The 22,285-nt window shown below is 47.0% G+C and overlaps 1 protein-coding gene across 3 annotated transcripts in view; it reads right to left on the minus strand.

The window, feature by feature from the left end:
• Nucleotides 1-22,285, minus strand: part of HASPIN (histone H3 associated protein kinase) — a 126,882-nt gene that overhangs the window by 16,627 nt on the left and 87,970 nt on the right. For all 3 annotated transcript variants that reach the window (XR_013216632.1, XR_013216631.1, XM_077267715.1), the window contains exons 11-13: nt 9,494-9,585; nt 8,939-9,018; nt 8,736-8,824 (exon numbers count right to left, since the gene is read on the minus strand). Coding sequence is in view for 1 of the 3 variants with exons in the window: in XM_077267715.1 (XP_077123830.1) it covers nt 8,736-8,824; nt 8,939-9,018; nt 9,494-9,585 (261 nt within the window). In the remaining 2 variants the exon portion in view is untranslated. The remainder of the gene's footprint in view (nt 1-8,735; nt 8,825-8,938; nt 9,019-9,493; nt 9,586-22,285) is intronic.

Genomic DNA, 22,285 nt, shown 5'->3' on the forward strand with positions numbered 1-22,285 from the left:
GCCCGCCTAATCCACCTCTCTCCTCGCTACTCCCCTGCTTCTCCCCTCTGCAAATCCCTCCACTGGCTCCCAATCCCCCAACGAATCCAGCTCAAACTACTAACACTGATCTACAAAGCCATCCACAACCTATCCCCTCCCTATATCTCTGAACTAATCTCCCAATATCTTCCTTCACGTAATCTTCGTTCATCTCAAGACCTCCTACTCTCCTCCGCACTTATTCGTTCCTCACACAATCGCCTCCAAGATTTCTCCCGAATATCCCCCATCCTCTGGAATTCCATGCCTCAACACGTCCGATTATCCACCACCCTCGGATCCTTCAGACGGAACCTGAAAACCCATCTCTTCAGGAAAGCCTACAGCCTACAATAACCGAGCCGCCGTCTCACCACCGCCAGAGCCGCCGCCGCCCACCGCTACCTTCTGTATCTTCCCCACTATCCCATAGAATGTAAGTCCGCAAGGACAGGGTTCTCTCCCCTCTGTACCAGTGTGTCACTGTAAACCTGTTTACTGTAAATGATAGCTATAACCCTGTATGTAACCCCTTTCTCATGTACAGCACCATGGAATTAATGGTGCTATATAAATAAATAATAATAATAATAATAATAATAAAGGTCTATCTTCGTCTCATCAGACCAGAGGATCAGAGGGTCCTATTAACCACCCACAACTTTTGTTTCCACCTTCAGTTCCGGTTCAGGAATTTATAAAAAATTACAAAAGAAAAAGTGAACAAAAACCCTGCTGTAACTAAGTAAATAAAACGCAAAAGTGCATTTAAATAACACAGAGTTTTTAGAAATACTGTGTTTTGATAAAAAAAATTAGAACAAAAGCCATCCCACCACGTCAAGGTAACTCTGATCGGGACAGTCCTACACGGTCTAGTATTAAAACCTGTCAATGTTGACCTCAGTGTGAATAAGGGCAGACAAAAGGACTGGGCCCAACCAGGGAACACAAGTCTGGGGAAGCCTTAAATTTCCAGCTCAGAAATTTTATTTACTTAGTTACAGCAGGGTTTTTGCTCAGTTTTTATCTTGTAGGCTTTTATGTTTTGTAGCCAATGTGAATATGCGTTTAAGTTCTGCATGTGTAGCATCTCAAGTTAAGCTCAATTTTTGTGTTTTTTTAGGTTCCGGAACTTGCAGCTCTCTAGCGCCCCCCCTTATCCTCAGGTCAGTCAGGGACCTACATCTAGGGTAAGTAGTCGCCAGAAAGGCTGCCGTGCCGTGTACTGGCTATTGGGCACTCTGCAGTGAGGGCGATATGTATATCCGCAGTCTCAGGGCGGGTAATACACATATAAACCTCTGTTCCGTCACTGTAAGAGTCTCCCAAATCCCCAGAACACTGTGCGACCACCAGCTCCTCGTTCTACATTAAAATCAATATCGGGTCAGGAGCCAACCCACATGGTAGCGTAATTAGTGTGGAGGTTGTGGCAGTACATTATAGAGCAAGGAAAACAAAACTAGTAAATTCATACATTTATTCCAGAAAGGATAGTAACAGTTATTAAGGTTGAAGGAAGACTTTAAGGCTGGTTTCACACTTGCGTTTTTATCTGCATGCCTTTTTTAAAAAAACGCATGTGTGAAAAAACGCATGTAAACGCGGTAAAACGCATGTGTTTTTTAGACGCATGCGTTTTTATAGAAAAACACAAGAAAACAAGAAAAAAAACAAAAAACCCTAACCCTACCCCTAACCCTAACCTGAAATACGTGGCACTGAAATACGTGGCACTGAAATACGTGGCACTGAAATACGTTTATATACGTATATAAGTGCCACGTATTTAAGTGCCACGTATTTAAGTGCCACGTATTTAAGTGCCACATATTTAAGTGCCACATATTTAAGTGCCACGTATTTCACGTAAATGTCACGATATTTCAGTGCCACGTATCAGTGCCACGCATTTAAGTGCCACGTATTTACGTGCCACGATATTTCAGTGCCACGTATAACCACGTAGTTATAGTACATGGCACTTAAATACGTGGCACTTAAATACATGGCACTATGACTGTCAGAAAATGTTCATTAAACGGTTAGGGGTGAGGTTAGGGGTAGGGTTAGGGTTTGGATCCCTTCATCACCTTGATGGTGGTGGGTGACTTTTCAGTGTGTTTTCTGGGTTTTTTCTATAAAAACGCATGCGTTTTTAACGCAAACAAACGCATGTGCTTAAAAACGCATGCGTTTACATAGACAGCAATGCATTTTTTTGCCGCAAAAAAAGCCTCTCAAAAATACTACAAGTAGCATTTCTGAAAATGAACGCATGCAGTAAAAAAACGCATGCGCTTGAAAACGCGACCAAACGCGTACAAAAAAACGCATGCGTTTTCAATGTTAAATATAGGGAAAAAAACGCATGCGTTTTTTTGTTCAAAAAAACGCTGCAGACAAAAACGCAAGTGTGAAACAACCCTAAGTCCATCTAGTTCAGCCCATAGCCTAACCTAACATGTTGATCCAGAGGAAGGAAAAAAAAAAACATGTGGCAAAAAGTAAGCTTCACATTGGGGAAAAAAATTCCTTCCCGACCCCACATACGGCAATCAGACTAGTTCCCTGGATCAACGCCCTATCAAGGAATCTAGTGTATATACCCTGTAACATTATACTTTACAAGAAAGGTATCCAGTCCCCTCTTAAATTTAAGTAATGAATCACTCATTACATCATACGGCAGAGAGTTCCATAGTCTCACTGCTCTTACAGTAAAGAATCCGCGTCTGTTATTATGCTTAAACCTTCTTTCCTCCAGACGTAGAGGATGCCCCCTTGTCCCTGTCACCGGTCTATGATTAAAAAGATCATCAGAAAGGTCTTTGTACTGTCCCCTCATATATTTATACATTAACATAAGATCACCCCTTAGCCTTCGTTTTTCCAAGTGTAATAACCTATCTTGGTATTGCAGACCCCCCAGTCCTCTAATAACCTTGGTCGCTCTTCTCTGCACCCGCTCCAGTTCAGCTATGTCTTTCTTATACCCCGGAGACCAGAACTGTGCACAGTATTCTAAGTGTGGTCGAACTAGTGACTTGTATAGAGGTAAAATTATGTTCTCCTCATGAGCATCTATGCCTCTTTTACTGCATCCCATTATTTTATTTGCCTTTGTAGCAGCTGCCTGACACTGGCCACTGAATATGAGTTTGTTATCCACCCATACACCCAGGTCTTTTTCATTGACGGTTTTGCCCAGAGTTTTAGAATTAAGCACATAGTTATACATCTTATTACTTTTACCCAAGTGCATGACCTTACATTTATCCCCATTAAAGCTCGTTTCCCATTTATCAGCCCAAGCTTCTAGTTTACATAAATCATCCTGTAATATAAAATTGTCCTCCCCTGTATTGATTACCCTGCAGAGTTTAGTGTCATCTGCAAATATTGAAATTCTACTCTGAATGCCCCCTACAAGGTCATTAATAAATGTGTTAAAAAGAAGAGGGCCCAATACTGACCCCTGTGGTACCCCACTGCTAACCGCGACCCAGTCCGAGTGTGCTCCATTAATAACCACCCTTTGTTTCCTATCCCTGAGCCAGCTCTCAACCCACTTACACATATTTTCCCCTATCCCCATTATTCTCATTTTATGTAACAACCTTTTGTGTGGCACCGTATCAAAAGCTTTGGAAAAGTCCATATACACTACGTCTACTGGGTTCCCTTGGTCCAGTCCAGAACTTACCTCTTCATAGAAGCTGATCAGATTAGTCTGACATGATCGGTCCCTAGTAAACCCGTGCTGATACTGGGTCATGAGGTTATTCCTCCTCAGATACTCCAGCATAGCATCCCTTAGAATGCCCTCCAGGATTTTACCCACAGTAGAGGTTAAGCTTACTGGCCTATAATTACTGAGATCAGTTTTTGTCCCCTTTTTTGAATATTGGCACCACATTTGCTATACGCCAGTCCTGTGGTACAGACCCTGTTATTATGGAGTCTTTAAAGATTAAAAATAATGGTCTATCAATGACTGTACTTAGTTCCTGCAGTCCTCGGGGGTGGATCCCATCCGGGCACGGAGATTTGTCAATTTTAGTTATTTTTAGACGCCGCTGTACTTCCTGCTGGGTTAAGCAGGTGACATTTAATGGGGAATTTTTATCACTGATCATATTGTCGCCATGGGATTTTCTTGTGTAAATACTGATGAAAAAAGTCATTTAGCAGATTGGCTTTTTCCTCATCCTCATCCACCATTTCACCCAGACTATTTTTAAGGGGCCAACACTTTCATTTTTTTAGTTTCTTACTATTTATGTAGAATATTTTGGGATTATTTTTCCTCTCTCTGGCAATGAGTCTCTCTGTCTCCATTTTTGCTGCCTTGATTTGCTTTTTACAGAATTGATGTAATTTTCTGTATTTATTTAATGCCTCCTCACTACCTACTTCCTTTAATTCTCTAAATGCTTTCTTTTTGTCCCTTATTGCGCCCCTTACAGCTCTATTTAGCCATATTGGTTTCCTCCTATTTCTAGTATGTTTATTCCCATACGGTATATACTGTGCACAGGTCCTATCCAGGATGCTAATAAACGTCTCCCATTTTCTTTGTGTATTTTTGTGTCTCAGGATATCGTCCCAGTTAATTGCACCAAGATCCTCTCTCATCCGTTGGAAATTTGCCTTCCTGAAGTTTAGTGTCCTTGTCACCCCCCTACTACACATCTTATTAAAGGAGACATGAAAACTTATTATTTTGTGATCACTATTCCCCAAGTGACCCCCAACCCTTATATTTGCTATGCGGTCTGGCCTGTTGGTTAATATTAGGTCTAGCAGTGCCCCCCTTCTTGTTGGGTCCTGAACCAGTTGTCAGAGGTAATTGTCTCTCATAGTTGTCAGACCCCGATTACCTTTGCTGGAACTGCAGGTTTCTGTTCCCCAATCTATTTCAGGGTAGTTGAAGTCCCCCATAATAATGACTTCTCCTTGAGTCGCAGCTTCATCTATTTGCTTTACGAGGATATTCTCCATTGCTTCCATTAGTTTTGGAGATTTATAACAAACCCCTATCAGTAATTTATTATTTTCCCCCTCCCCTTATCTCCACCCACAGGGACTCTACAGACACACCCCTCCCCCTCGCTTATCTGTACGGTCATTTCTGAACAGGCTATAGCCCTGCAAGTTAACAGCCCAGTCATGGCTCTCATCCAGCCACGTCTCAGATATCCCCACCATGTCATAATTATGCTCCAACAACAATTAATTCTAATTCGTCCGATAGGAAGATTTACAAAAATATAAAAGGATGGTACAAATAGAGACAAATACAAAGTATACACAGACAATTACAAAATAAAGTGGCTACAAGAAGTTACACTTATCATTCCACGGCACTCCGTGTGGAGGAGGGGGAGGGGCGCTTTCCCCAAGGGATAATGGTCTATGAGCACAGCTCCAGCCGGCACCCGGGCAAATCACAGCTTCCTACTCTAGAATCCTAATATTATTCCCTTCAAGGTGCAGCCCTTTTTCGTTTTTCGCTCCCCTCCTTCCCAGAGCCATAATTTTTTTATTTTTCCGTCAATATGGTCATGTGAGGGCTTATTTTTTGCGGGACGAGTTGTACTTTTGAACGACATCATTGGTTTTACCATGTCTTTTACTAGAAAACGGGAAAAAAATTCCAAGTGTGATGAAATTGCAAAAAAAGTGCAGTCCCACAGTTTTTTGTTTGGCTTTTTTGCTAGGTTCACTAAATGCTAAAACTGACCTGCCATTATGATTTTCCAGGTCATTACGAGTTCATAGACACCAAACATGTCTAGGTTACGTTTCATCTAAGTGGTGAAAAAAGATTCCAAACTTTGCTAAAAAAAAAAAAAAAAAAAGAAGAACTTGCGCAATTTTCCGATACCCGAAGCGTCTCCATTTTTCATGATCTGGGGTCGGGTGAGGGCTTATTTTTTGCGCGCCGAGCTGGCGTTTTTAATTATACCATTTTGGTGCAGATACGTTCTTTTGATCGCCCGTTATTACATTTTAATACATTGTTGCGGCGACCAAAAAAATGTAATTCTGGCGTTTTTAATTTTTTTCTTGCTACGCTGTTTAGCGATCAGGGTAATGCTTTTTTTTTTTTATTGATAGATCGGGCGATTCTGAACTCGGCGATACCAAATATGTGTAGGTTTGTTTTTTTATTATTATTTTATTTTGAATGGAGCGAAAGTGGGGGATTTAAACTTCTATTTCTTTTCATATTTGTTTTTAAACATTTTTTTTACTTTTGCCATGCTTCAATAGCCTCCATGGGAGGCTAGAAGCTGGGACAGCCTGATCGGCTCTGCTACATAGCAGCGATCATCAGATCGCCCCTATGTAGCTGAATTATAGGCTTGCTATGAGCGCCGACCACAGGGTGGCGCTCACAGCAAGCCAGCATCAACAACCATAGAGGTCTGGAGGAGACCTCAGGTTGTCATGCCGACGCATCGCTGACCCCCGATCATGTGACGGGGGTTGGTGATGAGCGCATTTCCGGCCCGATGGCCGTGAGCAGTTGTTAAATGCCACTGTCAGCGTTTGACAGCGGCATTTAACTAGTTAATAGTGGCGGGTGGATCGCGACTCCACCAGCCGCTATTGCGCGCACATGTCAGCTGTCTCGCCGGAGCCACATCAGAGGGGGAGGCACGACATGCGCTGTACTAGTACGAGGCATGTCGGGAAGGGGTTATAGCTTTCCTTGGCTGACCTCCCTGAGTGGGCGGAGCTAGGGAATGTACCATAATTCTGGCTGCGAGGCTCACAGCGAGATGACAGATGGATCACGTTTTCTCTTGCGAATTTATCTTTCTACTGATACCAAACAATAACTTCTTGTGGGCTATTGGATGGCAGGAGCCATTTTCTCAATTCCTGATGGGCACATGAGCCCGAAAACGCCAAAATATAAGGGTACTGTCTCACAGTGCAATTTTGATCGCTACGACGGCACGATTCGTGACGTCGCAGCGTCGTATGATTATCGCTCCAGCGTCGTAGACTGCGGTCACACGTTGCAATCACGGCGCTGGAGCGATGCCGAAGTTCCCGAGTAACCAGGGTAAACATCGGGTAACTAAGCGCAGGGCCGCACTTAGTAACCCGATGTTTACCCTGGTTACCAGCGTAAACGTAAAAAAAACAAACAGTGCATACTTACATTCCGGTGTCTGTCCCCCGGCGTTCTGCTTCTCTGCACTGTGTAAGCGCCATAGCCGGAAAGCAGAGCGGTGACGTCAGACATCACCGCTGTGCTCGCTTTCCGGCTGGCCGGCGCTCACAGTGCAGAGAAGCTGAGACGCCGGAGGACAGACACCGGAATGTGAGTATGTACTGTTTGTTTTTTTTACGTTTACGCTGGTAACCAGGGTAAACATCGGGTTACTAAGCGCGGCCCTGCGCTTAGTTACCCGATGTTTACCCTGGTTACAAGCGAACACATCGCTGGATCGCTGTCACACACAACGATCCAGCGATGACAGCGGGTGATCAAGCGACGAAAGAAAGTTCCATACGATCTGCTACGACGTACGATTCTCAGCAGGATCCCTGATCGCTGCTGCGTGTCAGACACTGCGATATCGTAACGATATCGCTAGAACGTCACGAATCGTACCGTCGTAGCGATTAAAATGGCACTGTGTGACAATACCTTAAGTTTCCTGCCTCTATGATAACTCTGCATGATTATATTTGAGTTTGAATAGACAATGGAACATGTGCTCCAAGTCTTTACTTCAGGCTTGAGCCGGTCATAGCCAGGTCTACAATTACACCAGCTCATCTAGGTGGAGGGAGGGGGGAAGAGGGGGCGGCAGACATGTGTCTACACAGGGGCTTCCTGTGTACACGGCACAAATGTAATAGAGGAGGCTCTGGGAGTGTACATAGAATATAGACATATTCATATTTTCCTGACAGGCCCGACTGGTGGAGGCTGCTGTGATAGTTGACTTTGTGGAACGTTCTCCCATCTCCCTACTGCATCTCTGGAGCTCAGCCACAGTGATCTTGGGGATCTTCTTCACCTCTCTCACCAAGACTCTTCTCCCACGATTGCTCAGTTTGGCTGGACGGACAGGTCTAGGAAGACTTCTGATGGTCCCAAACTTCTTCCATTTAAGGACTATGGAGGCCTCTGTGCTCTTAGGAACCTTGAGTCCTGCAGAAATTGTGTTGTAACCTTGGCCAGATCTGTGCCTTGCCACAATTCTGTCTCTGAGCTCCTTGGCCAGATCCTTTGGCCTCATGATTCTCCTTTGGTCTGACATGCACTGTGAGCTATGAGGTCTTATATAGACAGGTGTGCGCCTTTCCAAATCAAGTCCTATCAGTGTAATTACACACAGCTGGACTCCAATGAAGGAGTAGAACCATCTCAAGGAGGATCAAAAGGAAGTGGACAGCATGGGACTTACATATGAGGGTCTGAGCAAAGGGGCTGAAGACTTATGACCATCTGATATTTCAGTTTTTCTTTGTTGTTAAATTTGCAAAAATGTCTACATTTCTGTTATTTTAAGACAAGATGGGGTGCAGAGTGGACATTATTGAGGAAAAAAATGAACTTTATTGAATTTACCAAATGGCTGCAATGAAACAGAGATATTTAAAGGTGTCTGAATACTTTCTGTACCCACTGTATGTCATGGATCATCAGAGGACATGAAAGATTAATGGAGGACCGGTACCTGTGCTCAAATCTCAGCTCCTCTTCAGCCACAGCCAAGGCTGCAGTCACCTGGTGGAGGATACTACGGGAGGCCACCACAGATGGCAGCTGTGAAGGGAAAAAAACACATAAGTGGTCAATGCAATGAAAGAAAAGTCACAAAGTGACTTAGGGGAAACTTCCAGGACAGTCATCTGCATGAGATCCCATGTCCCAACTTACCTTGGAACTCATCCGCTCTAAATCGTCGCCACCAAACTCAAACTCGAGAATCATGAAGAGCTGCTCCGCTCCAAACAAGTCTGCAGGCAGATGCAAAATGGCTAAGTACAGGAAGAGGTGCTACAGACCATCCAACCATTGCAAAGCAACAAAGCCCAAACCCTCAGGACACCCTGGTAGTTGTAGTCCTGCACCAGCTGGGGGCCGCTGTTCTAGGGCATTTCCTATCACTCCTTGCAGAGGTTTCCTCACACCCCGTCTGCCATGGTGTGTCTGTAGATCCCGCATGTGACCCCAGACTGCAGTATTACATGTTCCTACATCCCACTGTACTGTGGACATCATGTTCATCTCCTGCCGCAACAGATGAGGCCAGGACACTGGAACAGGAGCTGGAGTAGAACAGGGCAGGTCCATCACAGGCCCCCACACACCATGTCCAGTATCATTGGAGAGAAGGACAAGCAAAGAGAAGACCAAGATGTACGGACGCTAAATAATGGAGCAAGCTGCTGCACCCGTCTGCTCTGAGGGGTCAGTCCTAAAGGCTCTTACCAGGCCGCTCGTTCTCGGTCCCCTTCTCTTCAGCAAACGTGTCCCAAGCAGAGAGCAGCTCCGGGGGGTAGGAGCCCCTCACACAATGAGCCCTGCGAGACAAAAAAAAGCATGAATGCCGTCCACCAGTGAGGGGCCGCAGCAGCTCAGGATCCTCCAGGGGATCTCACACACAGACATTTATGGGAAAAAATCATCAAGTTCACACCCTGGATCTATAGTTTTCCCTTCAGTGCGTAAAAGACACCGTGTAAGAAAAATCCAGCGTCATAAAATTTCAGACTTATTGAAAACACTTTTTGGCCTAAAAAGATAGATCCACAATGTCTCAAAAACAGCAACGTGTTTCCAAGACACACACACTGCGTCCTCTGTGAAAGACACCACAAATCCAGCTCCTACAGATTATCGGCATTATTCACCAAGTGCGCCCTTAGGGCTTCCGCCCAGATGAAACAACGGCCATCAGGGTCAGCCCCTCTACGGCGCAGCTTTCTGCTCTGCAGCATTCAGGCGCGACACTACGATGCAGAGCAGGAAAGCCGGCAGCAAGGACTTCTTGTTTTAGGGCCATTTTGACACTGTGCATTGAGGCTGCTCCTGACGCTGGCATTGCAAGCAGCAAGATTTTAGCTAGTTAGGCGGTTGTATGTCAGTCAGATAGTGTAGCTATCTAGTGTCCAGTGTGGCTGTAAATTTACCTTCCAGCACTTTCCTTTGGCCATTACTGAGGTCCACAGACAAAGCCAGCAGGGCACATGTCCTACAAGTGTGTTATGCACGGCTTCTCTTGTGCTCCATACACGAGTATAACCTTCTACTTAATATTATACCGCTAGCTAAGTGTGAACCAGCCGCTGTATCCCACCTTGTCATTTAGTGCTGTGGTGACATGAAACCGTCTGCAGACCTAACGCACATTTAGGGTCAGTTCACACACGGCGTTTTTGCTGCGTTTTTTTTTAATGCTAATTTTCAGCTGCTTTTTACAGTACCAGCAAAGCCTGTGAGATTTCAGGAATCTCATGCACACACACTGGTTTTCTGTTTGATCAGTATTTTGTGCTTTGCTGCGTATTTTGGACATAGAGCACGTCACCATTTTCAGCGTTTTTGCTGCCTTTTTCACCCACTGACTTGAATGGGTGTTGAAAAAAACGCAGCAAAAAACGCAGGTATCATTATTTGCTGCGTTTTTGCTGCTGAAAATCCAAGGACATTAGCATGGACAAAGAGAAAAAAAATGAAACAAAAAAAACCGCAACAAAAACGCACCTAACCCTTTGTTTTTGACGCAGCTTCTTTCCTGCAAAGAAGATCCGGTTTTACTGCAGAAAAAAAAAAAATGGGAACAAAAACGCCGTGTGAACTTGCCCTGAAAATAAATTACACAAACAAATCCTTGTGTTCCTAACGTCATACAGTAGGGCACCAGATTTTAAAAAGAGTTTGTAGCATCTAGTGTGTTAGGCTACTTTCACACTAGCGTTGTTTGGCCTCCGTCGCAATGCGTCGTTTTGGAGAAAAAAACACATCCTGCAAAAGTGCTTGCAGGATGCGTTTTTTCTCCATTGACTTGCATTGCCACACGTCGCATCCGTAGGCATCCCGTAGGCATGGACCCGTAGAAGCGCCGGTGTTGGCGTGAAACGGCAGTCGTCTCTATCCTGCTCACCTCTTTCCTGGTGTACTCCCCCGTGCCGTGAAGATGTGTCCACATATGCTTTAATAAAGACAAGCTTGCATCACAGGTTCGGTGAGTGTTGCCGCTTTTTGCTCCATTACTGCTGTACTGGGTGTGATGTTGAGGTGGAGGAAGAGGAGGAGAGGGCGACTGGGTAATGGCGACTGGGTAAATGGTATTGGGGGACTGCGACGGCCATCAACTTTTGGAAACCGTCTGTATCCACCAGGCGGAAAGGCAGCATTTCAGTGGCCAACAGATTGGAGGTGGAGTTCAACCTCTTAGCTTTGTCACTCGTAGGAGGAATCAATCTTTCCTGTGACCACAACTGTGGAACCGTGGGCTGGCTGCAGTGCTGCGATAGGGCAGAGTACGGTGAACCGGACAAACTGCTGGACCGTCAGAGAGGTGCAGGCAGAGATGTTACTGTGGATTGAGAAACTTGTGGTGTAATCGTTCTCTGAGATCGGACAAAAACCGCAAGCATGTCCGCTTTTCCATTACAGCTGACGGTGGCCTCTGTCAGCGTGATTCGATCGGGTAAAGAGGCTGCATCACTACGTGTCTGCGATGGACGGCACAACGTAACCTCCTTGTCTTCCTCCTCAGATGACCCACTCAGCTGTGTGCCTCTATAGTCACACCAACTGGGATCTAACACCTCATCATCATCCTCTGTGTTATCACTTTCCTCGCCATTGGAGTCACTCTCCTCCTCTTCTTGCCTACGGGCATGGACCCGTAGAAGCGCCGGTGTTGGTGTGAAACGGCCGTCGTCCCTATCCTGCTCACCTCTTTCCTTGTGTACTCCCCCGTGCCGTGAAGATGTGTCCACATATGCTTTAATAAAGACAAGCTTGCATCACAGGTTCGGTGAGTGTTGCCGCTTTTTGCTCCATTACTGCTATATGGTTTTTTCCTTTGTTCAACGCGAGCACCTCCCGATCTTTCTGGATCGTCCAGTATTAAGACCTATTTAGCAGACATCTATCACAGGCTGTGCGGCTTTCTTTTTCTTCTTTCTTTGTTATCACACCCAGTACAGTTCACAGATGTGGCACCCAAATTTCCCTTGCTTCCCCCATGTCCCAATTATTCAAACGTTCAACTGACCGTACGGAACTACAGATGGGTGAGTATGAAGAGCTTTTCACACATTCTATTCCATGTTCATCAGAAGTGTACTCAAAAGCTTCACAGAGTCAAGAGGAGGAAATCTGCACCGATGAATTCTTTTAGCTTGGATCCAGGAAGAAGTACGGCCCAAACAACATCCTGACCCTCGTCATCAGACGTTAACCCCTGAGGGGGGGGGGGGTGATCCTGATGAGACTCCTCAGATATCTGAGGCTCACGGACTGTACTGTACTGTCAGGGCAAGAAGGGGAGGAGAGGGACTCCAATGGCGAGGAAAGTGATAACACAGAGGATGATGATGAGGTGTTAGATCCCAGTTGGTGTGACTATAGAGGCACACAGCTGAGTGGGTCATCTGAGGAGGAAGACAGGGAGGTTACATTGTGCCATCCATCGCAGACACGTAGTGATGCAGCCACGACGAACGAAGCAACGAAGCATCCTCAGCCACAACTGTGCCTCTGACCAGCAGCGTCCGCGGGTCTGCAGCTCGCAAGGGTGGCAAGGGTTGCCTAGCCTGGGCCTTTTTTTGACTCTGCAAAAAATGAGCCACCTCACGTAATCTGGCATCTTTGTAAAAAAAACAAAAAACAAACACTGAGTCGAGGTAAAAACTTCAAATCATTTGACTACTACATGTACGAACCTTCACATGCGCAATCAACATGCTTTAGTGTGGGAATCTCACTGCGCAAAAATACGGACCAGCTGACATCAACCACCATCAGCCACCCCATCAATCGCATCTGCTGCTTCTTCCTCCTCCTCTGTTACCGTGCCAACTATTGAGACGCAGGTCTTTGACTGCAGAACCTCGGGCTCTTTACCCGATCGAATCACGCTGACAGAGGCCACCGTCAGCTGTAACGGAAAAGCGGACATGCTTGCGGTTTTTGTCCGATCTCAGAGAACGATTACACCACAAGTTTCTCAATCCACAGTAACATCTCTGCCTGCACCTCTCTGACGGTCCAGCAGTTTGTCCGGTTCACCGTACTCTGCCCTATCGCAGCACTGCAGCCAGCCCACGGTTCCACAGTTGTGGTCACAGGAAAGATTGATTCCTCCTACGAGTGACAAAGCTAAGGGGTTGAACTCCACCTCCAATCTGTTGGCCACTGAAATGCTGCCTTTCCGCCTGGTGGATACAGACGGTTTCCAAAAGTTGATGGCCGTCGCAGTTCCCCAATACCATTTACCCAGTCGCCATTACTTTTGTAAGAACGCTGTACCTGCACTACACCAGCATGTAGCAGACCACCCGCTCCTTGACAAAATCTCTGTCTCCCAGGGTGCATTTCACCACAGACACTTGGACGAGTAAGCATGGCCAAGGGCGTACATCTCGCTGACTGGGCACTGGGTGACTCTGGTGGCTGTGGGGACAGGCGCTGCTCCACAAGTCCTGGAATCCCCAAGGCAAACATCTACATTTAACACTTCTTCCACTGCTTCTGCCTCCTCTAGGGCCTCCACCTGCGCCCTCAACATCTGCCTTAATGAGACGTATTCAAACAGTGCATAGCAAACACCCCCCCCCCCCATCACCTCCGTATTGTGTAGCCAGGGCTCACCGCAATCAGTGTTAAAATTGATATGCCTTGAAGATCATAGTCATGCAGCTGAAGAGTTGTGGACAGCTCTCCAGGCTGAGTTTGATCAATGGCTGTCTCCGCTGAATCTGCATCCAAGGAAGGCCATGTCCGATAACAGTGCGAACCTGGTGGTAGCCCTACGATGAGGCAAGCTCACACACGTGCCTTGTATTGCTCACGTCCTCAACCTGGTGGTACATCATTTTCTCACCCTGGTCTGGGAGACCTGCTCCAGAAAGAACGTAAGCGGTGTGCTCATTTCCGCTGTTCGCACACCTCTACTCATCTACTTGCATCGATACAGAGGTCTTTTTCTATGCGAGTTAACAGGTCGATATGCCAACATGGTGGAATTCCACTCAGCACATGTTGCAGCGACTGTGGCAGCAGCAACGAGCCCCAACGCAGTATGTCATGTCGTATAACCTGGGCCAACACAGTATGGAGTTGGCGCATATCACTTTTAGAGTGTGGGCACAGATTAAGGACCTCTGCACCCTTCTGCACAGTTTTGAAATGGCTACTAAGATGTTTAGCGCTGACGCCACCGTCATCAGCATCACTACTCCGGTCATTTACATGCTGGAGCAGACTTTGAATAGCCTGCAGGAGGAGATGGTGGTCCCACAAGAAGAGGAGGATGCGGAAGGTATAACATTGTCTCTAATTTCAAGACTGTCGTCACACAAGCGGGTGCCAAGGGAGGGTGGATTACTGCGAACGAGGGAGGCTGGTGATAACAGACAAACTTATCGAAAGTGCAAGATCCGAGGAACAAATGGAGGAGGTTGAGGTGATGGGCGAGCAACTGTCGGATGAAGAGGATAATCCTCCCCTCTCTGTTGTTCGTGGTTGGCGGGACGGAGGAAACGACCTTTATTGTACCCAGTCACCAACACGGCATGCGCTTAGACCTCTTGGTAGAGTCTGACACATGAGTGCCTTCTAGCTGCACTATCTGCAACATGATCCCCATATAGTAATGATTAGGAATAATGCTGACTACTGGGTTGCTACTTCATTACATCCACGTTATAAAACCAAATTTTGCCAGATGACTCCCGCCCTAGAAAAGGGACTGTCGAAAGCTGGAGTAATGAAACACGCTTTTACACAACCTTAGGAGAGCTTTTCCCCAACACAGCAGTGAAGCACACAGTTCGCATCGCAGCTCTAGACTTACAACCTCTGGCACGTCAATTCATCAACGCCAAAACATTAGCAGCAGCAGTGGAAGAAGCAATTTCTGTGTCCTTTGACACATTTTTTAGACCAACTCGTGCACCAGCGCAGCAAAGTACAAGTCTTACATGTGGTGAATGAATGGAGAGGATGGTGCAGGAGTATCTAGAACTGATTATCAATACCATCAGGGAGGGTTTTGACCCTTTCACATTTTGGTCTTCCAAAATGGATGAATGGCCTGAGCTCGCCTCACACGCCATGAAGGTTTTATCGTGCCCGGCAGCCAGCGTTCTCTCAGAACGTGTCTTCAGTGCTGCTGCTGGTGTCCTGACGGATAAGCGCAGGCGGTTGTCACCTGAAAGTGTAGACCGCCTAACTTTCATCAAGATGAACAAGTCATGGATCTCCAGGGACTTTAGTGTTATGATCTGGTGACCTTGGAGCCGCATGAAACTTTCTCTGGAGTTGGTGGAACCTGTACTGACCGCAAATCCTGAACTAACACCGCAACTAGAAGTAGCCGTGGGGTGTACCTAACATACCCTAGACACCTCGACACAGCCGGAGGACTAAATACCCCTATAGATGGAAATAGGAATGCTACCTTGCCTCAGAGCAGACCCCCAAAGGATAGGCAGCCCCCCACAAATAATGACTGAGGAGAAGAATAGACACACGCAGGTAGAAAACAGGATTTAGCAAAAGAGGCCACTCTAGCTAAATAGGAAAGGATAGGACAGATTACTAGGCGGTCAGTATTAAAACCCTTCCAAAAAATAGAATTATTCTTACCGTTAATTCGGTTTCTAGGAACCTTCCACGACGGCATATGGAGGTTGCCTCTTTGCCCTAATGGGGAACAGGAAATGGAGAGGTTAAAAGGCCCTCCCACCTCCCTCTCACCAGTGACTTATAACTGAAAACCATAGCACCGGTTTACCTTGAATCCCAGATTTAAATCCAGGAGTATAGGGAGGGAACTAGCGCCGTCGTGGAAGGTTCCTAGAAACCGAATTAACGGTAAGAATAATTCTATTTTCTCTAGTCACCTTCCACGACGGCATATGGAGGAATACCAACTGATTGGCGCTAGGGAGGGACAACGGCCTGGAGTACTTTCCGGCCGAAGGCTAAATCCTTGTTGGGCATTACATCCAATCTGTAATGCCTGGAGAAAGTATGCAATGAAGACCATGTGGCTGCCCTGCAGATTTGCTCCGCTGATGCACCTGCTCTTTCTGCCCAGGAGACTGAGGTTGATCTAGTCGAATGAGCCTTGATTCCCACTGGAGGAGTTTTGTCTTGAGCAAGGTATGCTTCCGCTATTGCTTTCTTTATCCAGTTGGCAATAGTACTTTTGGCTACCTTTTTTCCCTTATTTTGTCCTGATGGATGGATAAATAGGTTGTGGTCAATTCTGTAAGAACTGGTTTGTTCTAAGTAAAACAATACAGTGCGCCTGACATCCAGCATATGGAATCTCTCTTCTTTGGAATTTGCAGGATTTTGGCAAAAAGAAGGTAGAATAATTTCCTGGGAGCGGTGGAAGTCCGATACGACCTTTGGAAGAAAGGAAGGGTCTAGGCGCAGTACTATAGAGTCATCTCGAATGGTTAGGTATGGTTCTCTTATTGAGAGAGCTTGTAATTCTCCCACCCTCCTTGCTGATGTAATAGCCACTAGAAAAATTGTTTTGTAGATTAGGTTTTTCTGGGAGCAGGAGGATAATGGTTCGAAGGGGGGACCTGTGAGCCCCTGTAATACTAGGTTGAGATCCCACAGTGGTACTGTTATTTGCTTCTTAGGGTTCATTCTGGAAGCTGATATCATGAATCTCTTGATCCAGCGATGATTTGCCAGATCCTGATCAAATATTGAACTGAGGGCGGACACCTGGACTTTTAAGGTGCTAGGCCTGAGGCCTATTTCTAAGCCCTTTTGCAAAAAGTCTAGAATTTTTGAAATATTCGGGTTGAAGGGATCCGGCACCTCAGGAAGACAGAAGGATGAGAATTTCTTCCAGATTTTATTATATATTGCAATGGTTACAGGTTTCCTAGATTTTTGAAGTGTGGAAACCACTGCTTCTGATAGTCCTCTGGCTCTTAATATTTGGGCTTCAGTAGCCATGCCGCCAGATTCCACTTGTGGGCATCTAGGAGATGGATTGGTCCTTGAGAAAGAAGGTCTTCTTCTATCGGAAAGTGGAGCGGCCCATCCACCTGAAGGTCCACTATCAGGTTGTACCAACTCCTCTTGGGCCACAGTGGAGCTACCAATATGGTAGGCGTTTGTTCTTCTCGCACTTTCTGTAAGACTTTCGCCAGTATTGGGATTGGTGGAAACGCATAAGCCAGTCGGAAATTCCACTTCTGGACCAGTGCATCCACTCCTTTGGAGCCGTCCCTGGGGTTCAGAGAGAAGAATGCTTCGACTTTCGCATTTCGGCTGGATGCAAAGAGGTCGATTTCTGGGAGACCCCATTTGTTCACCAGCATCTCGAAGCTTCGGTTGCTCAGGCACCATTCCCCCGGATGTATGTCTTGGCGACTTAGATAGTCTGCCTGAATGTTGGACGAGCCTTTCAGGTGAACCGCTGTCAGAGATAAGAGATGTCTTTCTGCCCAGGAGCATATCCGGGCAGATATATTCTTCAGGGAATTGTTTTTTGAACTGCCCTGATGTCTGATGTGGGCCACCGTGGTCACATTGTCCGAATATATCCGAACGTGATGTCCCTTGATCAGATGACCTCCTACTAGTAGGGCTTCTTCTACAGCTTTTAGCTCTCTGTAGTTGGAAGATTTCTTGCTTGTTGACTGGTCCCAGAGACCTTGGAAAGGGGTGTGATTTATCATGGCCCCCCAGCCTCTCTGGCTGGCGTCCGTTGTTACTGTGGTCAGTGGGACTTGCGTCCAGCTGACCCCTTTTTGTAGATTTTTTGGGGACATCCACCAAGCCCGGGAGGCCTTGACACGACCTGGTGTGTACAACCTCTTGTTTAAAGAATTGGGATGACCGTCCCAATTCTGCAAGATATGTGCCTGAAGAATTCTGGAATGGGCTTGGGCCCATGGTACCGATTGAATGCAGGCTGTCATCGAGCCCACAAGAGACATGCCTACTCTGACTGTAGGGGATCTGGTGTCCCTGAACGTTTTGACCTTTGATAAAAGGGTTTGACGGTGTTCCACTGGGAGGAAGGACATTTGTTTTGCCGAGTCCAGGAGAACTCCCAGGAATTTCCTGCATTTGGAGGGTCGTAGGTGAGATTTTTCCAGATTCGGCACCCATCCAAGAGATGTCAGGATTTCGAGAGTCTTGGATACATGGGACTCCAGGGCCTGTTTGGAAGGAGCTATTATCAGAAGGTCGTCTAGGTACGGTACTATACAGACGCCTTGCTTCCGGATAAAGGAGACTACCTCCCCCATTATTTTGGAAAATACTCTTGGAGCCGAGGAAATTCCAAATGGGAGGACGTTGAATTGATAGTGCTCTATCAGACGCCCTCTCTGTACAGCGAATTTGAGGTATTGGCGATGTCTTTGGTGAATAGGGATGTGAAAGTAGGCATCTTTCAGATCGAGAGTGGCCATGAAGTAGTGTGGACCTATCAAGGGGATGGCATTCTTCACTGATTCCATCTTGAATCTTCGGTACTTTATATGCCGATTGAGATTCTTTAGATTTATAATGACCCGGGACTCGCCCGATGGCTTGGGAACCAGGAATAAGCGAGAGTAGTGGCCGTGATCCCTCTCCGATTCCGGTATCTGGGATATCGCACCTGACATCTTTAGGGCTCTGAGACCGGACGCCAATTTTGACTGATCTTTCAGGGAGGGTAGGGAGGTGACTTTTAGACCCCGTGGGGGGGAGGAAATGAATTCTATTAGGAGACCTTCTTTGATGATATTGAGGATCCAGGGGCAAGAGGTGATGTTTTGCCACTGGGAGTAAAAATTTGAAAGTCTCCCCCCCACTGGATTGAAGTCACCGTTTCTCCTGTTGAGACTGCTGCTGCTGTTGCTGAGGGATGAGGATGTTTCTCCCCCCTCCCTTCGGGTAACTCCACCTCCCGGACTTGCCTTTCCCTCTCTGAGAGGTTTGGGACTGAAAGGGACGAAAAAACTTCTTTTTGGGAGTTTTTTGTTCTGGGAGGGCTTTCTTTTTATCGGTTGCTTTCTCCAAGATGTCATCAAGAGAAGGCCCGAAGACGTAGTTACCTTTAAATGGTATGGCGCATAACTTGGCTTTGGAGGTGATATCACCAGACCACATTTTTAACCACAGCGCCCTTCTGGCCGAGTTAGTCTGTACTAACGACCTTGCAGCAATTCTGATCGTTTCCATGGAAGAATCTGCTAGGAAACCCGTGGCTCTAAGGAGACTAGGAAGGGAGTCTAACAACTCAGCTCTTGAAGTGCCCTGGGATATGTGAGACTCCAGTTCACCTATCCAGCGGAATAGAGCTCTAGCCACGCATGTTGATGCGATATTAGCTTTGAGGGCTACCGAGGAGGTCTCCCATGATTTCTTTAATAGACTCTCTATCTTCCTGTCCATCGGATCCTTTAATTGTGACGAGTCCTCAAATGGAAGAGCCGTTCTTTTAGCCACTCTTGCCACCTGAGAGTCAACTTTAGGGACATCCCATTTGGTCATTTCGCCTTCTAAGGGGAATCTACGCTTCATCTCGGATGGAGTACTGAGGCGCTTTTCAGGTAATTCCCACTCTTGGTCAATCATATCGGAAATATTCTGGTGGATTGGAAACCCCACCCGTTTACCCTTAGTTATGCCACCAAACATCTGGTCCTGTATGGACTGGGGTTCTGGTTCCTCCTCCAGCCCCATAGTACTGCGTACTGCGGCTACTAAGTCCTCAATCCAGTCAGAAGAAAAGAGATATTTTCTGGCCTCAGATGTAATAGAGGATGCAGATTCCTCCTGACGACCTGAGGATGAGGCATAAGAGAGGTCTGACTCAGATTCAGAATCCTCTTCCTGGATCTTCCTTTTTTTGGCTGGAGAGTGCGGAGGGGGTGGCGGAGGGGGTGGAGGGGTAAAGGCTGCTAGGGAGGATTGCACCTCTTGCTTGACCAGGGATCGGATTTCCTCTAGTAAAGAAGGTTGCTCTGCCCTGACAACTTTGTCAGTACAGGTCCTGCAGAGTTTTTTCTCCCATGAAGGTGGCAGCTTAATGGTACAGATGGCACACTTCTTTTTAACAGTAGTTTTGGGGGTAGACCTTTCTCCCTGCAATGAGAGGGGAGAGAGAGAGTGACCAAGGATACCCCAAAGTTACTACCTAAGGACCCCTGTCCCTGCGGCACTTACTGTGGCAGGGGCAGCGCTGGGCTCTGCAAGCGCAGGGCAGGTACCGCTCTCCATGACAGGAACAGTCTTACCTGCGACGTTTTCTGGCAGGTTTTATACACGGTGGAATGCACCTGCCCCCAGCGATCACCTCTTCCCCTCCATAGTCCAGCGTGGAGGACGCCGTCCTGCACGAGACACCGCCGGCGGAAGTGCCTCCAGGGAGCGCAGAAAGGACCGGAAGTGACGCGCGCGATCACTTCCGGGTTGCCAGCAGCGTGTGTGGAGGGGAAGGAGACCGGAGAGCTCCAGGAGGACTCCGGTCAGAAACACTAGCCTGCTTTGCCCTCACGGGGGCGCGGGAAGGCTAGGCACAGGTCCCGAGGACACCGCAGCGCGGCGCGACGGGAGCAGCATAGGAGGGGAGGTAAGATACGACCCCATGCTGCCCGGTTACACACAAGCCGACGCTTGTAAGATGCAGCAGTCACCGGCCACCACTGCATATGAAGTAAACCTCTCCTGTCCCATGGGGAACAGGAAAAGACACTGGTGAGAGGGAGGTGGGAGGGCCTTTTAACCTCTCCATTTCCTGTTCCCCATTAGGGCAAAGAGGCAACCTCCATATGCCGTCGTGGAAGGTGACTAGAGAAATATCCACAGCAGATAATACAAAAAGTTCCACAATCTAACTAAAGACATGGAATGTATCCAGAGAATCCAGCAAGACTGAGAAAATACTGACACAATCTGAGCTGGACAAGAAAACACAAAGAATAGCACTGAATTGTGAAGCACACAACATGTGTGCCACAGGAAAAAAAAAACCAGACACCCATCCCTGCCGACTTGGCAGAAAGGCAGGAGGAACCAGGCAGAGGTCCTACACCTCCCAAGAACAATTGACAACTGACAAGGACTAATGAATCCTGCACGCCTAAATACCCCAGTCAGAACTGCAATCAGCAGAAACACCTGTCCAGGACTGCAACTCAGGGGCAACTGCATTACCACCTACAACCACCGGAGGGAGCCCAAAAGCAGAATTCACAACAGTACCCCCCCCCCTTGAGGAGGGGTCACCGAACCCTCACCAGAGCCCCCAGGCCGATCAGGACGAGCCAGATGAAAAGCATGAACCAAATCAGCAGCATGGACATCAGAAGCAAAAACCCAAGAATTATCCTCCTGGCCATAACCCTTCCATTTGACAAGGTACTGAAGCCTCCGCCTCGAAAAATGAGAATCCAAAATCTTCTCAACCACATATTCCAACTCCCCATCAACCAACACAGGAGCCGGAGGATCAACAGAGGGAACAACGGGCACCACATATTTCCGCAATAAAGATCTATAGAAGACATTATGGATAGCAAAAGAAGCCGGAAGCGCCAATCGAAAAGACACCGGATTAATAATCTCAGAAATCCTATAAGGACCAATAAACCGAGGCTTAAACTTAGGGGAAGAGACCTTCATAGGAACATGACGGGAAGACAACCAAACCAAATCCCCAACCCGAAGCCGGGAACCAACACACCGACGACGGTTAGCAAAACGTTGAGCCTCCTCCTGAGACAACACCAAATTGTCCACCACATGAGCCCAAATCTGCTGCAACCTGTCAACCACAGAATCCACACCAGGACAGTCAGAAGGCTCAACCTGCCCAGAAGAAAAACGAGGATGAAAACCAAAATTACATAAAAAAGGCGAAACCAAAGTAGCCGAACTAGCCCGATTATTAAGGGCAAACTCGGCCAATGGCAAAAAGGCCACCCAATCATCCTGATCGGCAGACACAAAGCATCTCAAATAAGTCTCCAAAGTCTGATTAGTTCGCTCGGTCTGGCCATTTGTCGGAGGATG

The sequence above is a fragment of the Ranitomeya variabilis genome, chromosome 6, assembly GCF_051348905.1.
Source record: "Ranitomeya variabilis isolate aRanVar5 chromosome 6, aRanVar5.hap1, whole genome shotgun sequence".
Classification (NCBI taxonomy): Eukaryota; Metazoa; Chordata; class Amphibia; order Anura; family Dendrobatidae; genus Ranitomeya; species Ranitomeya variabilis.